This window comes from Penicillium mononematosum (assembly GCF_028829835.1).
Source record: "Penicillium mononematosum strain IBT 11891 chromosome Unknown utg000001l:1.0-4488741.0:1.0-4491989.0, whole genome shotgun sequence".
Lineage (NCBI taxonomy): Eukaryota > Fungi > Ascomycota > Eurotiomycetes > Eurotiales > Aspergillaceae > Penicillium > Penicillium mononematosum.
The window spans coordinates 792,183-809,040 of NW_026643271.1; the positions used below are offsets into that span (position 1 = coordinate 792,183).

General features: G+C 48.3%; 6 protein-coding genes across 6 annotated transcripts; 5 read left to right on the forward strand and 1 right to left on the reverse strand.

Annotated features, from left to right (window-relative positions):
- Positions 1-339: 339 nt before the first annotated feature.
- Positions 340-1,222, forward strand: N7519_000291 (uncharacterized protein; the record flags this gene model as incomplete). Its single annotated transcript, XM_057287070.1, has 6 exons — positions 340-449; positions 490-585; positions 641-753; positions 804-881; positions 932-1,009; positions 1,062-1,222. The coding sequence occupies 6 exons, from the start codon at positions 340-342 to the stop codon at positions 1,220-1,222; spliced, it is 636 nt and encodes a 211-aa protein (XP_057153153.1).
- A 2,183-nt stretch (positions 1,223-3,405) lies between these two features.
- N7519_000292 (uncharacterized protein) lies at positions 3,406-5,412 on the forward strand (the record flags this gene model as incomplete). The annotated part of the gene is made up of 1 exon (XM_057287071.1): positions 3,406-5,412. One exon carries the CDS (start codon positions 3,406-3,408, stop codon positions 5,410-5,412), a length of 2,007 nt encoding a protein of 668 aa, XP_057153154.1.
- A 1,040-nt stretch (positions 5,413-6,452) lies between these two features.
- N7519_000293 (dynein light chain Tctex-type family protein) lies at positions 6,453-7,128 on the forward strand (the record flags this gene model as incomplete). Its single annotated transcript, XM_057287072.1, has 4 exons — positions 6,453-6,479; positions 6,591-6,629; positions 6,685-6,759; positions 6,844-7,128. The coding sequence occupies 4 exons, from the start codon at positions 6,453-6,455 to the stop codon at positions 7,126-7,128; spliced, it is 426 nt and encodes a 141-aa protein (XP_057153155.1).
- A 624-nt stretch (positions 7,129-7,752) lies between these two features.
- On the reverse strand, positions 7,753-9,318 carry N7519_000294 (WD40 repeat domain-containing protein; the record flags this gene model as incomplete). Its single annotated transcript, XM_057287073.1, has 4 exons — positions 7,753-8,394; positions 8,451-8,946; positions 9,042-9,063; positions 9,138-9,318. 4 exons carry the CDS (start codon positions 9,316-9,318, stop codon positions 7,753-7,755), a joined length of 1,341 nt encoding a protein of 446 aa, XP_057153156.1.
- A 710-nt stretch (positions 9,319-10,028) lies between these two features.
- Positions 10,029-11,137, forward strand: N7519_000295 (uncharacterized protein; the record flags this gene model as incomplete). Its single annotated transcript, XM_057287074.1, has 2 exons — positions 10,029-10,643; positions 10,706-11,137. The coding sequence occupies 2 exons, from the start codon at positions 10,029-10,031 to the stop codon at positions 11,135-11,137; spliced, it is 1,047 nt and encodes a 348-aa protein (XP_057153157.1).
- Positions 11,138-14,710: 3,573 nt separating this feature from the next.
- On the forward strand, positions 14,711-16,628 carry N7519_000296 (uncharacterized protein; the record flags this gene model as incomplete). The annotated part of the gene is made up of 4 exons (XM_057287075.1): positions 14,711-14,838; positions 14,919-15,071; positions 15,135-15,596; positions 15,689-16,628. 4 exons carry the CDS (start codon positions 14,711-14,713, stop codon positions 16,626-16,628), a joined length of 1,683 nt encoding a protein of 560 aa, XP_057153158.1.
- Between the last annotated feature and the right edge of the window lie 230 nt (positions 16,629-16,858).

Below are 16,858 nucleotides of genomic sequence, written 5' to 3' on the forward strand. Positions count from 1 at the left end.
CTGGATCCCATTTTTCTCGGATTGGAGACCGACAACGTTAGTCTGTTTCAAGTCAGCTCATTTGAAACAACTAAATTCAATCGTGCCTTCCATGCCTTAAATGCACGTCCCAATTCTAACCCTATGGGGTGGAGAAATTATACAATGGAGAAATTACCAAACGGAGAAATTATAGGTTGGTGGAGTGTATAGGTGGAATGATCCGCTTCATGTTTCCCCTTAACTGGGTCATCGCCAATTCTTCACCCTTATATTTAACATTCTATCATATAAAGCCGCTGTTCTCGTCGGTAATTTGATCCTTCGACATCGGACCAACTTAGTATACTCCGATTCATCATGTCTATCAGAAACCTCGCCCTCCTCGCCCTCCTCGGCCTTGTCAACGCCCAAGACAAGATCGGATTTGGTCCACACTTCTTCCCTCGGCCCTACCTCGTCATGGATCCGTGAGGCGAAGACAACCCTTGTCCTCCCCGAGGCCCCGAGCCCACAGAAAGACCGTCTTGCTCTCTGGCCCGGTATGGGAACAAGCGGTGGTGATCTGATCCAGGCTCTTGCCGTTTCTTTCTCCGACCCTGCCGCGTGAGTAATGGAAGAACAAATGCAAGTGCACATAATTGATAAGTGACTCTGGCAGCAACTGTGGCGCAACAGCTGGGCAATGGTGCACATGGGCTAGTACCCTTCAAGGCACCCAGCTGGGCGGCAAGCAGGTCCCTGCCAATGCTGGTGATGAGGTCACAATGCATTGTAAGCTCTGGTTTACTGGGACTTATGAACGAGGTCTAATTATTCCATAGACAAGTACAATGACGACACCAGCAAGTTTGACCAGACTGTCTCCATTAATGGAGAGGTCGTGTCGACTCTTTCAACCAGTAAGTCCTCGGTATTCATAATCTCAGTCTCCAACTAACAATTTTTCTAGGCTCCGGCCAGGCACAGGGTTGGGGTACCGCTGTCGAATGCCAGGATGATGCCTGCAAGGGTACTGCTGCAGCACACGGTGAGTTTGCGTTTATCTTTCCCAGTAATTAAACGGATGCTAATTGTTATAGAATACACCGACACTACAATCATCCTGGATGCCGCCGATTCTTCCTTCGGCGACACTCTGGCTATCAACGAGGCCACTTCTTCTGGTCTCAAGACCACCGACAACGGAAAGACTTGGACCGTGTCTACTATCAATGTTCAGGCTCACACCTACAACCTGTAAGCAATAGTTCTCAGTCCATGTATGTACTCTAGAGAGAAATTTGTGCAGGCCACACTTTAGAGTGCTTTTCAACAAGCAATACAAGTGCCATTTAACAGTCAATGAAAGCGCAATTAAACTGCTAGCGTTACTCCCCAGTTAAGGGACCCACTAGTAGCACCAGGGGGAAATTCGGGTCATCAATTTTGTGATTTCTCAATTGTAAAGCGAGGTGTCAATAACCACCTTAGAAGCTTCTATAGATTCTCTTCCTACGCCCGCATTTGCTCCGTGTTTGTGCAGCTCAGGAATTCATACGATTTCTCTATCGGTGCGGTTCTGCAAGACTATTCCCATGGCCTAAGAGGATCGAAGCTCCAGTTCAGCATGTGTTCATTGTCAGAGGGCCACTAAGGCTGTTAGACTAAAGCCTTTATTCCCGATTATAAGAATCATATACGGAGGCTAATAACATGTCACCTAAAACTGAAGTCTGCTCATATAAGGCTACGCACAAGGGCTCGGTGACACCGACCCGAGGGCGGTAGACATAGAGCGAGAGACCCAGCAGATTCCAGGACTGCGTTCTCTTATGCATGCACCACCCTGCAATGAAATAAACATATTTCTAAATTTGGGTCCTAGAGAGACTACCGCACGTTGTCTAAACACAGAGGACGAACTCCATAAGTAATTAAGGAAAATTATGGCCTAAATAATTGATCATTTGTTACAAACGTGAACGGCCTATGAATTGCCTGTTTGCACCGATACGTCATTAAAGTAACATCCTCTTCGTTTTCCGTTTTCTTCCACTCTCCTCCCTCATTCCCTCTATCTTACACCTATCGCTGTGTCACTTCAATTTTGCCTACCAATTTACCGGTCACAAACTGCAGCTGAATCCTGGTTGCCTCCAATCTTGCAGCTCTCGGATCAGGCTCATCTGGCCTCTATGCAGGTGGCGATTTCAGGAGAATGGCCGGGCTTTTGAGTTTGCTTTTGAGCGACGCGATACATCGATCTCACAGAACCCGAACAATAGGAATCCCGAACACACTCGGCCTCAGCCGGTCAGGTGTTCAGAAGCTCTGGGGACCATAAAACAGAGTTCAGAACCCCGATCGGTGAAAATCCAATGTCAGATGAGACTTAGCATACGAATTTAAGTTCATGATCAGCCGCAGTATGTACAACAGTTTTTATCTCTCAAAGCCTAGGCCAGGTAGATGTACAGAGTAGCCCCTCCAAACACGGCATCTCCTGCAGGGTACATGGCCAGTTACTTAGCGCCGGACTCACGGGATCCATTTACTTACAGGCTGGCTCAGCCCTTGCCAAGAGTTGAACGTCCAGCGAGGTCGTTGTAACTGCAGCCAAGCATTTCATCGCTTATTATTTCCAGCCCTAACTATGATTGATTTTCTTAGAATCTTGCATTGATTGGCTATATGCATAAGGAATATCATGAATACGGGAATGGGACCATAAAATTGCTTTCTTTGGTCAGGCCTAGCTTGGGAAATTGTTGCCATATCTTGTTTACTCATAGTTGTTTAAAATTCTACCAGAGTGGCTTGGGCTTTAATCATTTGCAATTGCTCTACTCACAGTATCGAACCATATTCGCTTTCAATTAGATAGGAGTACATCGAACAGCAAGATCACTGAAAAGCCACAAAATGCTGGTGTAACAGTCAGTGGAAACAGTGCCATCGGACAATAAGTATGAACCCGTGTTCAGCTTTTAAAGTGCAGCGGATAAGTCCGATAAAGTGACAACTCTACGACTTCAGAGTTTTTGATTACTGCCACAATACTGATCCAAGGCTTGGTCTTTCCTTTCCAGGGAAAATACATGCCAGAAAGAGGTTGACACAGTCAGAGTGGTGGCTTGGTGGCTTCAAGCACAAATCATAGTAATGCGGTCGACATGAAGCGGCATCGTAGTATCGAACCGAGGAACAGGAGCGAATTATCAATGGAGTCTGGATATTCATTTTCAGCTCGGCGCAGAAGGGGAAACTTCTTCAAACCACCATAAGACATCAAAGAGGACTATATAATTCTCCTTCTCCGTGTCTCTTTTAATGATTTCGAAAGAGACATCTCATCGCAGCATCTCAATACCTATTCACATTTGTGACTTGGACTTACAAGGCAAAAATCAGGTTTTATCAACAATTTTTACTCCCAAACTCATCATGTCAGCGTATCCATTTGAGGTGCTGGTCAACTCCGGCAGCATCGGCGGCAATGGTGGAGGCGAGGTCGGGATTCTCGCAAAAACGGGTGGCCTCGTGGAGAAAGTTGGTGTTTGGGCGTCTGGCAGAGACATCATAGGTGTTTCCGTCCAATTCACCAACGACGAGGAGAAACAGCAGATGGGGTCCGGGAAATGGGGCGACTATTCCGAATTCATCTTCGAGGCAGCTGAGACTGTCAAATCCCTTAGCCTGTGGGGCAACGGAAAAGGCACAAACCTCGGACGGATCAAGTTCACCACTTCGACTGGACGTTCCTTCGATTGCGGTGGTCATAACGGCAAAGATGAATTTCCCCAGGATGTCGGCTCTGGACTTTGGGTCGGCATCAAGGGAAGATGCGGAGGAACAGTCGATATGTTGGGTGTGTACTTTCTGAAGAAGGTCGCTTCCATGTCGATGAAGGATGTCAAGTTCAAGAACGACCCCACCGGCACCAGCAACGGTATCAAGTCGAAGTCGGTCAAGTCATCGCAGTTTCCATGGCAAGGAAAGCCGTACGACTACAAATTCGACATGCCCCGACTTGAGAAAGAGTCCCATACCGTTACCGAGACCAGCTCGCAAAAAACTTCTTTGGCCCTCGGCTTTCGAGAGCAGTGGAGCGGTGAGGTGAATCTGTACATCACAAAAACGACATTGGAGCTTGAATCCTCTCAAACGATCGAGCACTCATGGACCAAAGAAAAGTCAACGGCGGACACTATTGAGACCACGGAGGGTGTGACATCCGGGGCAAGTGGCCATATTGCAGGACCCGGAGACGGAGTGATTGTTGAAGCTGTAACGTACGCTGGCCAACTCGACCTCGAATACACGGCGACCATTGTGGTGAAAATGGCAAGCGGGGCCACCTATAATATTCCAACAACAGGAACCATGAAGAAGGTTGCCTATTCGAAGGTCTATATGAGTGTTAGACCCATCAGTGAGGATTCAACTCTTCCTCCCGGGGAGTCCGAGAGCAGATCTGCGGATGATCAGCAGTTCGACAGCAGTCATGAAGAGAGAGCTGCTGATAAGACTCAGGATGAAGAAACCGCCTGGTCTCCCCGAGATGAAGAGGATAATGGATACAACCAGTACAACACCAACCCAAATGGGAACCGGGATGATGAGCCATTTGAGAACCCAGACCAAAGTCGGGACCAGGAAGATGAAGGTCAAGAATCTTCTGACTGGCAACAGGGTCTGGAGTACAACCAACTCGAGGAAGAAGACGAAAACGGCGGTTGGCAAGGGCAAGAAAACAACGACCGCAAGAACGATAGTGAAAACGAAGAGAGGTCGTACGGCAGAAGAAACCATGACGCCGAGGTCCAAACGCTCGAGGATGAACAACAGGGGTATCAGACATCGGACCGATGGAGCAACGATCGCAACAAGGAAGATAATATTGAGGAGCGGTCATACACCAAAAGAGATCAGGAAAACGAAGAACGAATCCAAAACGAGCAGGGTGATCTTAGCTCGGAGCGATGGAACCAAGACCAAGAATACGACAACCGCGATAGCCAGAACGAGAGAGAAGAGATAGCATACAACCAAAGAGACCAAGAAGACGAGCAGCCGGCCCAAGACGAGCAGGAGAATCTGAGCTCAGAGCAATGGGGTCGAGATCATGAATACAACGTCCGCAGCGATGAGAATGAAGAAGAGAGCCCATACAACAGAAGAACCGAAACCAACGAAGACGAGGAAGAAAATAATCGTCAAGCGTCACAATGGAACCAAGATCAACCCGACGAGAATCAGGCCTATGGCTTTGACGGCACGAAAGAAGAAAATTCCAACCAGAGTCGTTTCCAAAACGAACAAGTCGGAGATTACACCACTTCTCGCGGTCAGGATGAGAGATATGGCGAAGAACAAGAGTACGGTCGTGGCTACGGGTTTGCTCAGGACGAAAGCCAGACACGTTACAATGAGTTCTCCGCCAGAGGGTGATGGGGACTTTGAGGGTTATGGATATAAACCGGGGTATCAGCAGCAGGGCCGCGGAAGGGGATATGGCAATGAGACCGTCTATTAGACTGGGTTGGCTGATGGGGGTTTGAAACTTTGTTTTTGTTTCTGTTTTATGTTGAACTTTTCGATATTTACTTTTGTGGTTTTAGTTTTGTTCAAATGTTCTAAATATTATTGTCTTCAATGTTGGCATCCGTGATGTACAGTGTTGTAACATAGTACTCCGTACATACAGGATAACTTCTGCCAGGTGGGTCCAGGGTAAATCATGTCTTTCATGGGGAGAGCCGCAGACTGCGCAAGGAGAACGAGGATATGAAGTTCCACCTCAAACAACTCCAGCGTGTATAACATGTAGAGCCTGGAGAGTAGTCTTTGCCAACTGGTTTCCGTGTTTGTTCCGTGATGGTGTTCTGTGTCATGGTGTTCGCCCGTTCGTTCCATCATGGTTGGGTCTTGCATATTGTTAACCATGTCGTGCTATATTTTTACGCAAAATGTATTTAATCAGTATGAAGGGGCCTATCATTCATGTATGCACTATATGTATATTATATAATTTATACTAATTATCATATGGCCTGTCATATTGGAACCTCGAACATGGCCGATGTTTATACTCCCACACCGCCGTGGCAGAACCAAGCTCGCGCCAAACTCCTTTGGGCCAAGCGCCCCAGTGATTGCCAAACATCCAAACAATCCACGTAGATTGCAAGGAGCAGTCCTACAAGCATCCCACGTTCATAATCCTATCTACTATCCAGATCCAATAAAGGTATGCGAATACATTTATCCTGTTTCACAGAGGCTATCTGTGCTGAAATTCCCCGTCAATTGCGCCTCTTCTCCCCGCATTGCTCCGGGCCGCGCGCATACCCCGTGGTATTTTAGACATGATGTCAACCCAATGGAGTCTACACGCGTTAAAGTTTGAGTGAATCTACTCGTATACTAACAAAATCCTCTATGCAGCATTCTTAGGCACTCCCAAAACCACCGCATTCCATTTATTCACAATGTCTGCCGAAGGCGCCTCTGCATCGGTACGTTGATCGCGAGTGACACCGCGGCTGCGCTATACCAATCCGCAGTTATGTCACACGAATACTTGCACTACCATTGTGTTGTCATAAACGGTCCTAACAACCCTCCAGCCCATCCCCATTGAGGATCTCACCAAGATCACCAACGAGGTATGCCTTCCCCAAAATGCCCCGTTATTAACCCCGCGCTAACATTTCACCGCAGGCCTGCGAGAATGCCCTTGCGACCAGCAAGGGCTACGACCACGACAATGTCGGAGACTGGAACTCCCAGATTATCGTAAGCGTCACCGCCCAACACCCACAACCAATTAATCACCACCATCCGATTGCGCAATGCCAATACTAACAATCCCCCGCACAGAACTCCATCCTCAAGGCCCTGATCACCGCTACCGCACCCACCGATGCCTCCAAGCCCCCTTCCTACCGCTTCACCGTGAACAGCACAATCGTGCAGCAGGGCGTGATTGACCCGTCCGTTGCTGCGGATGGCGCACTTAGCAATGCCGGCAAGCGTGGTATGCACTCTGCCTCTGGGGCGTTCTGGGATGTCAGCCGCGACGGCATGTGGACATACAAGTACACTGGTGCTGAGGAGCGGGGGATGGATATTGTTGTTTGTGTGACATGGTTTGCCGTCGTATAAGGAGCTGGTTCTTTGTTGGTTTGTTCTATCATGAAGATATCCATGGATGGCATAGAAATCCATAAGCGGAAGTAGTGGCTTTGTCTGTGAGCGGTTATCGGAATTGTGTCATGGGCTTTACCTTTCCTTTTTCATGTACTTGAACATTTGTTTTTAGTCCTATGGGTATGTTCAGATCTGTTCTTTCTCTTTTTCGTGTGATTTGATTCCAGTCCAGTTTGAGCGTGGTGTTATGTTTTCTTTTAGTTTATGGAGACTTGCCTGCGTTGTCCGCGGAATTCAATAACCTTGTAAACACTTTTTAGACATGTCCAGGAGTATGTAGTGTAGAGAAGAAGAATACTTGAAATAAACATATTGGTATTGTCAGTGGTATCTCGACACTATGCAGTATCCTCCGTGGGATGGAAATGGAACAAGCAAAAAGTCTGCAAAATAATTCAAAGGTCTCCATTGACCAACCGAAATGCGCCGTAGAACCAGAAAAATCTGGAAGACACCCATCATTACGTGCGCCATGCCATGTGTAGATTACCCAGAATAAGATCAACGCCAATCGAGACCCATTAACTCATGAAAGCAGAATGCGGGTTAGCCGTGGCAACTCAGCTTTGCATCTTGCCCCTAGCGAGGCTCAGAGTAGTCGTTCAAAGCAACACAAACGGCGCCTCGATGATGGCCGCTGTACTGGCGGATGATATTGCCAGTGCCGAGCTCCCACAAGCGAGCGTAGTGATCACTGGAGACTGTTACGAGATATGCACTGTCTGCGGAGAAGGCACAGTCCCAGACCCAGCGCTGGTGATTGGCGAGCGTGGTCTCCAGGAACAGTGTGTGGTTGATTGGATCCATAGGAGGCCCGTCGGGGGATGAGGTGAATGTCTGTTGTGGTGTCTCTTGGCGAGGAGGGTTATCGGTAATACGGAGGAGATCACGGTCTTGGATGGGTGCATCGAAAATGCGGAGCAGATCCCGAGACTGGGCGGGAGCTTCGACAGGTGTTACCGGAGCTTCGACCGGAGTTTCAACTGGAGGGTTCAATGCCTCTTTCTCTTTCCATTGTTTCAATGCCAGTTTGGCAGGCGGAAATTCCGAGTCAAGGTTCCAAACCTTGGCGGTATGATCCGCAGAGCAGGTTGCAAGGTGCTTGACATCAGGAGAGAGGAGAACACGAGTGAGGTAGTCCTTGTGAGCTTGGAAGGTACAGACGGGGATGATGCGGGTGGTGTCGTCGGTTTGGACCATGCGCCACAAGTAGACATTGCCCTGTCGACATATTAGTAAAGAACCTTACAATGCTCCATGAATTCAAAATCACGCACCTTCTTATTTCCAGCGCAAAGCAACGATCCGTCACTGGCGACGCTAACACTGAGAACCGCAGTGTCCTCCTCCGGGATCAATTGATGAGTACAGACGCTCTCGCCCAAGTCCCAGACACGGACCATACCGGCGTGGTCACCACTAATGAGCTCGCCCTGATTGGGATGAATGACCACATCATTGACTGCAGCCCGGTGGACGTAGTTCCGCTGCAAGCTGCCGGTACGAGTATCCCAGACCTTCACAGTTCCATCCTCGGAGCTGGTAACCATCCATTTCCCCTCACAGTGGAATGCCACGCCGGTGATGTTGTTTGTGTGACCTTCAAATGTAATCACGGGATTAGGATTGGTTGACTTGATATCAAACAGCTTGACATTGTTGTGGCCCGCGGCAGCCAAAAACCTCTTATCCGGTGTGATGCACAGACGATTGACTTGCGAGTCAGGATGCTGGATTGTACGTGAACAGATACCCGAGAGCGCTTCCCAAAAGCTAGCAGATATATAGTCAGCAAGAGTTCTGGTATAAATTGCCACTCTGCGGGTCCTATATAAACGCCGCGCGCGGCTAGTTGAGCCTCAACTTACCGAATGGTATGGTCGTACCCCGCTAAAATATGCAACCAAGGTAATTAGTCCAATGCCTGGAAGAATGCGGGGAGCTCCTTGTGATATCGCACGTACCGGTGCATAGAATGACACTCATATTCGCCAGGGCTGAGGCCAAAGGGGTGTAGTGGGAGAAATAACCAGTCTTCGTGATATCCTCGTTCTCGGTACCACTGGAGTCCCTTGACGCTTTAGGGGAGCTGTCAAGGCAAGGCGGCCCAGACCGAACTTCGGATGGAGTCCCGTTTTCTGCCATGGCTACCACGTGATTACAGGTCCACGTGAGTAGAGCGGTGTTGCTGTATGACGTTGAGTCGATAAGGAGAGGGCGGTGGGAAGATAAGGCACCTAAATGGGAGGCGGTCAAATGGGTAGAGAGAATCGACCTTGGAAGGTGTCAAGGTTGGGGTATTTTTTGTCTAACAAGGCCCATTCATAGTTTGCAGATAGGGGTAACTATAACCAGGTAATTGCTTGATATTTCTACATCTTTTCTAGCAGGATTACGGGAGAATTCTTTGTGCTGTCAAACTTCCTTAATGTCGAGTCTTAGGCTGGGCGGTGTATAAGGCGGTGAGACATAACCTAAAACATGACGTATGATTGGCCTTGATTAGCCTACATATCTTCAAACTGGCAAAATAATTAATTGTCCGGCAGAAAAAAAAAAACAATATCAATGCAGTCAAACGAGTACATCATGCGTTTGTCGCCTCTGATGATCGCTATTGGTCCCTATTGACTCATACGGATTTTTATTGATCGATCTAATACAATAGAAATGTCACTTTCTTTGTTCTTGTTTGCTCTCATTGTTCCTGTCTATGAACCCTAGTTCCTTCCTCGACGGTTATTACCATCTCTCCTCGACACTCTTCCTTCGATCTCTTCTTCCTTTTCACCCCATCTTCTTCTCTTACCAATTTTCTCCAATACCTTTAATCTTAATACTCATTCCTCACCAACATGGCTCCGATTGACCCCAACCACGCTGCCTTTGGGCTTGACCAGCCTGCTTTCGACGACCAGGCCTTTCTCAATGGTCTTGCCAATCTTGATGTCGATGGACCTTTCAATGCTTCCAATGGCTTTAACTATGAAGAAAACCCCGACCTTATGAAAAGCTTCGACGAGTACTTCGCCAGTATCCCTCTCGATAACCTTGATATGCCTGGCCTTGACCAGCCCATTTCAGCCACACCTGCCAACTGCTCTGCTCAGCCAGTGTCCAACAATATCCCTGCCCATGCACCACACATGCAGATGACCTACGACCCTTCGATTGGTGTTGCATACACCCCGGAAGACACAGACGCCGACAAGATCCGCAAGTGGGAGAACCTCATCGCCCAGGCCAATTTGGCGGATGCTGGCGTGCCACCCTCCGCTCCTGAACCCATTGCAGGAGAGACAGTTGAACAAGGCACCCAGGTTGCGGACTCGCCCAACTCGCTGTTTGACTCTCCTCGCTCGCCGTCCGTCGAGATGATTGGGACTCCCAGCCCCACTCCACCGACTCCCTCCCCTCCCCAACCTCCTGCAGCTACTATGGCAACTTCCAACGCCGCACCGAATGTGACTGTAAGTCCCTTCTCATGTCTGACGAATTTGTATTGGGAAAATGTGCTAACTTGGTTTAACAGGCAAACACCACTCACTCCGTGCAGCTTCCGAGAGCGTTGACGAACCAGAAAGGCTATGTGCAGCACGTCTCCCCATTTGCTCCCGTTGCAACAATTGCTCCTCCTACCTCATCTACCGCAAATTCTCGTGAGCTTGAGAACGCTAGATTGCGGATCCAGAGTCTTGCGAAGGAGCGTAGCTTCTACCAACGCAACCTACGCAAGGCAACCGCCATCGACCCCAAGACGGGAAAGACAAGCCTACAGAAGTTGCAGGCAGAGAATTTGAGCCTCCGCCGAACCAACGCCAACCAGGCGCGGAAGCTGCAGGATATGAACGAGGAAGTAAACAAGGAAAAGTCGAAGTTTGCTGCGCTTGGAGCACAGTACAATGAGGTAGCGAAGCGCCTGCACAAGGCTATGGTTGAGCTTCGTGAATTGAAGGGTCAGTAGACAGGAGGCTCACCGAGGGCATTATTTGATCAAAACATTTTAGCCAGAGCGATACGACTTTAATGATTCTTCAACATTCATTTTCAGTGTTAATATTGCGAATGGATGCGTAGTCGGATCCAGATGGCAATCCATAGTCACTAACCTGCTTATATGTCCCCGTGCATCCAAGTATGCGACTTCAGACTTGTCCTTTCTCCGGAATTATTCCAAGGATGTGGATGTAATCCCCAATCCGCCCGGTTGAAGACACCAATAGTCGATTTAAACTAGTTGGGGTGAGGATAGAGCCGTAAAATCCCGGGAGGAACTTAACCATCAGATAATTTGAAACACTATACGCTCGTATCAATATATTCATGATGCGTGCAAATCACACCGAGAGTAGTATAATTTGCGGCAGATGAGCATGCAGCTTACTTTTTCCTTCAAATATGTTGAGACTCTGTGCACGTAGTACCTTGCTTCTTCCTGCTTGATCATCTTCAAGATCGTACGACACATTTCCTAGTCAGCCTAAAGAGGATATTCCCCATGGCAGGTCCACCTGGGCATGTTAAATATACTACCAACGTTGTACGAGCCCTATTGAGACCTTTCTCACTTACCTCTCTCACTTACCTCTCTGACATAACTCTCTCACTTAACTCTCTCACTTACCTAGGTACTCTTCTCTACCGTCCAATCTGTGCACTCCCTGCTCTCCGTTCCTTTCTTCTACCCCCAACCCACCTGATCGCCGGTCCTCTCCTCATGCTCCCAACCCTTTATCACAACGATGACTCCTACTAATAAAGTGAGTATGAGTTCGTACCAATCGACTGATTGGTACCAGAAGACTGGAGACTGATTCACCGAGCTGGGAAGGGAGATACTGCGCATTCACGGTCGACCTCATCGTGGCCAGCAAGTCTTCGGTTGGCATGCCTCGGACGATTGACCGCCAACTGTTTACGCACCTAGGTACTTTACCTGATCCCGTATCCGGAGCCTTGCCAAGGAGCGCAACTTCTACCGGCCTAGTCTGAATAAGACGGCTGCCATTGACCCAAAGTCGAGTAAGACCAGCCCGCAAATGATACAGACTGGGAATGCAAGCCTTCGCCGTGTTAATGCTACACAATCTCAGAAATTGCATAATCTTGAGGACGTTGTCAAGGCGGCAAGCATGAGCATGGTGTCCTTGTTGGTTCAACAAGCTGGTGAAGGAGCTACACAAGGCTCAGCCCGAGCTGCACCAACTGAAGAAGTAGGGTCGACTTTGAGTGCCACCTGGCTCTATTAAGTCCTGGATTCCATGCATCAGGTTCATGGGAAATTCTGATAGACCTACCAAAAAGCAGAGAAAATCGGAAGAAGAGGGGCAGAATCCAAATGATGCAGAGGAACAGAATCGAAAGGATTCAGCGAGGAAAGATCAATTAATTCTCTACACGGATGGGCAATTAGTCAACCCCCAGGACCCTCGGCACATTCATTCTATCGTGCAGGTAGATTGGCGTCCAACCGAGATGTCGACGGTCATCCATACTCGGGCGGTTTTGGGGCAGTTGATTGGTCATGAGGCTCCGGTCGGAGAGGAGTGTGAACAGTGTGCAAAGGGCAATGGGCCGTTCATGTCTTGTCTGATCGTTTACCTTCCCACCCAGGGGTTTCAGTGGACGTTGGCCTGCGCTTGTTTCCAGTGGTCTATATAGGTCCACGTCCACAAGTATACGTATGTACATAGGGCCTTGGTTCCGAACAGCCCTCTCTACATACATTTTATCTATCCCACAATTGAGGTTTCTCCCGAGCACTTCGTCATCAGATAGTTCTTCCAAATACCTCCTAGTCTTTTTCAACTCTCCAACGAACTTCGAGACCACCATAAATTTTGACGTTCCCTTCTTGTCCGCCTCTATTGACATTCTTACTTAGGTATCTTGTTTCGATGTTTCTCACTTCACCTTCACTTCCCAAGGATCTGCCAATTTCGCCTTAGAATCATCTTGAGCGCTCCCAGAGACTAGCCTGAAGATGACAATCCCTACGCAAAGCCTTCATTTACCTTGTCCTTCTCCTTCTTCTTCTTCCCCAACCACTTTTCGCTCCTCTGTCACTTCAGCAGATCCTCCTTAAACTCCTGCTAGGTGTGATGGCCAAATTCTCAATCCAAAAGCCTTACCTCCAACTTCACAGTCTTGACAAAACCCGAGCATAAAGCTTCATAGATACAATCCATAGACAGTCACCATTGGTAATGAGTCACTTGCCGTGTATGCTTTATAGCTTACTACAGACACTCCAAGGACATTTTTACATGGACCAGTAGTTTGATCAATTAAGCTTCTGTGGTACAGAGTACGATGAGGGCATTGTATAAAACCAGCATCAAAGGTTATACATAGGAAAGTTGCTTTCGCAAATTAAGCCTTTTTATTGTCCTTTTCTGCTTTCTGCCCAACGAACTAAGAAGGGGAGGAAATGTCTATATAACTAGACATCTAAAAAGACTACCAAAAAGAGCACCAAGAAGACTACGGCCGCTTAAGCGGCCGAATACAAAAGTCCCAGTGCGGACATAAAAGTGGGGCTTGCCCTAGAAAACTCTGTTTCCACTGATAATACACTTCTATGCCGAATAGAACATAGCAGGCCGGCTGGCCCAATGGCAAGGCGCTTGACTACGAATCAAGAGATTGCAGGTTCGATCCCTGCGTCGGTCAGTTTTTTTGCTTTTCTCTCATTCAGTGATCTGGTAATCAGCCTACGCCATCGTGGAATATGTAGAGCTTCTGGCTTTTGTGCCATTCCAGTTGGATCGGACTGTTTCCAGCATGTATTGGTTGTCTGAAGAGATATGTCTTTTTTATATGCCTTAGAGTTTTGCTTTGCTAGATAGAGTACGAGGGATGTAACGTGGTTGATTAAGCTCCAAAAAATATCAGACCTAATATCTTGCGGCCTGGAATGATTATGCTATAAATCCATAAAACCGAAACGGACGTGTGTCGGACATATTCTCGCTTTGATCGGTACATTAAGAATCCGACTTGAACCGAGCAAACCAAACAGCCTTAAAATGACGCCACCAGTGCAAAGTTTGAAGGCACCAGTGGAGGAACTTCGGGAATACCAAAACAAGGCACAGGCTGGCTAGATCTGGTTCGTTCAAAAAGGGATATAAAACTGGGACTAGTAACCGGAAGTCATATGTCAGTGGCGCTATTAAAAAGATTTTAAAAATAATTAAGCACCATAAAATCACATCAAGTGGATCCTGAGTAGCAGTGGATGCAAGTGGGTGCCAATCAACGTTCGCCCTTGCGACCGGGTACCCGATGTGGATGTCGGATCTTGACTTTCGGCATGCCGACTTACATACTTCGTACTCGGTTTTCGGAGTTAGGTATTTTCCACCAGGGCAAGCCCTGGATGTTCCAAGGTTCCATAATAATTATGCAAGGGCATCTGTCGCCGATTGTTCCGATTGTCGTTCCTTTTTATCCCCTGCCTTGCCTTTTTTGCTCCTTTCAACAGGTTTGACACTCCAACCCGTTGAGGAAAGGAAGCTATAGCAGTTTGCTCGTCATGGCGGATCAAGACGAGATCCGTGGAAATTCGGTCTATGAGGCTGAACAGCTTGTCACCGAAACGCCCTCGCCGGTTGAGAAGCCTGTTTCTCCGAAGGAACAGAAGAAATCCGGCCTGATGGCTAAGTCAGTATCCCCATCCCTCATCGCCCATGTTTCTACGCGGCGTAGAACAAGGCGAAACTGTTGTACTAACACCCTAACAGAATCGGGAGAATGCTGAACCAAGATGTCAGCGAGGAAATGCCCGCATACAAGGATATCCAAATCCACACCTGGGACGGGCCCGATGATCCCGAGAATCCCTTCAACTGGAGCCTCAGATACAAATGGCTGCTCACGATCACCGTATGCTTCATGTAAGAAATGCCATCTCAACACACTAAACTGAACAAACGTGTAACTAACCAACAACCCACTAGCTCTATCCTGACCGGTCTCCCCGCAGGAACCTACGGTTCCGGCAACGACTGGATGGGGAAAGAATTCAACGTCCAGAACGAGCCCTTCCCGAACCTGTACTGGGCCACCACGTCCTGGAATATGGGCGCTGCGTTCTGGCCACTGATCTTCGTCCCTCTGACCGAGGCCTCCGGCCGTATGCCAGGATACTTCGTGGCATATGTGATCCTCGTCATTTCGCTCTTCCCCTCCGCGTTCGCAAAGAACTTCGCAACACTCGTGGTAACTCGGTTCTTCGGTGGTGGTGCTTCTTCCGTCTCGATCAATATCGTCGGTGGAAGTATCTCCGATGTGTGGTTCGGTGATCACGCTCGCAGTCTCCCGATGTCTATATTCGGCTTTACCAGTGTTGTGGGTATTGCACTTGGTCCCTTTATTGGGTCTGCCATTGTCCAGATTCAAAAATCGGAGCCGTGGCGTTGGTAAGTTACAACCCCCATGTTCCCCGATATTTGTATCTCAAATATTCAAGAAACAAAAGTAAAGCACCACCATACTAACAACCTCCGCACAGGATCTTCTACGTCCAAATCATCTACAACGCAGCCCTAATCCCAGTCTTCTGGCTAATCCTCAACGAAACCCGCCCAGACGTGATCCTCAAGAAACGCGCACGCAAGATCCGCAAAGAAACCAACCTGCCCGTCTACGCCGCCGCCGAAATAGACGCACCAAGCAAACTCCGTCTCCTGAAAATCTCCTTCCAACGGCCAACAAGCATGCTCCTAACCGAGCCGGTCGTAACCTTCTTCACCTTATGGATAAGTTTCGCCTGGGGAATCCTCTATCTCTTCTTCTCCAGCGTGGTACAAACCTACTCAACAAACTACGGCTGGGGCACGCTGTCCACAGGCCTAGTCCAGCTCGCCATCTCGGTAGGCGCGATCATCGGGACAATGATCAACCCACTACAAGACTGGTACTATCTCCGCTCTTCGCGACGCAACAAAGAGAAACCCGGTAAACCTATCCCCGAGGCGAGACTGTACACTTCCATCCCGGGTAGTTTGCTCTTTGCGGCGGGTCTGTTCTGGTATGGATGGGCTAGTCAGCCGGATATTCATTGGATTGTGCCGACGATTGGTATCACGGCTGCGGGAATTGGGATTTATTCGATTTATATGGCTGTTGTTAATTATCTGACTGATGCTTATGAGCGGTATGCGGCGTCGGCTTTGTCGGCTGCTTCGCTTGGGAGGAATGCTTTTGGGGCGTTTTTGCCGCTTGCTTCGCCTCAGTTGTTTTCGAATCTTGGGTTTGGATGGGCTGGGACTTTGCTTGGGTTTATTGGAGTTGCGTTGTCGGTTGTTCCTGTTATTTTGGTTTGGAAGGGCCCGCAGATTCGGGAGAGGAGTAAGTTTATGAGAGAGGCTATGTGGGAGCCTGAGGAGAAGGTTGAGGTTGATCGGTCTGGGAAGGAGGACTTGGGGCCTTCTGCTGAGGGAGTTGCATGAGGTTGTGCATCTTGAGGGTGTTCCTTTGCGCTGCCTTGCATGGAGTATTGTTCAACTCCTTGTCTTCAATTTGGGCAGATAAATATGTACAAAGATTTACATACTGATAGAAATAGACTAAACACATGAATTTATTGTTTTATTTTGTTTTTATGTCCATCTACTGGCCGTTCTCTATGTAATACCAAGAGGGTAGTATCGAAAGACAAGAAACCAAAAACCACAACTTC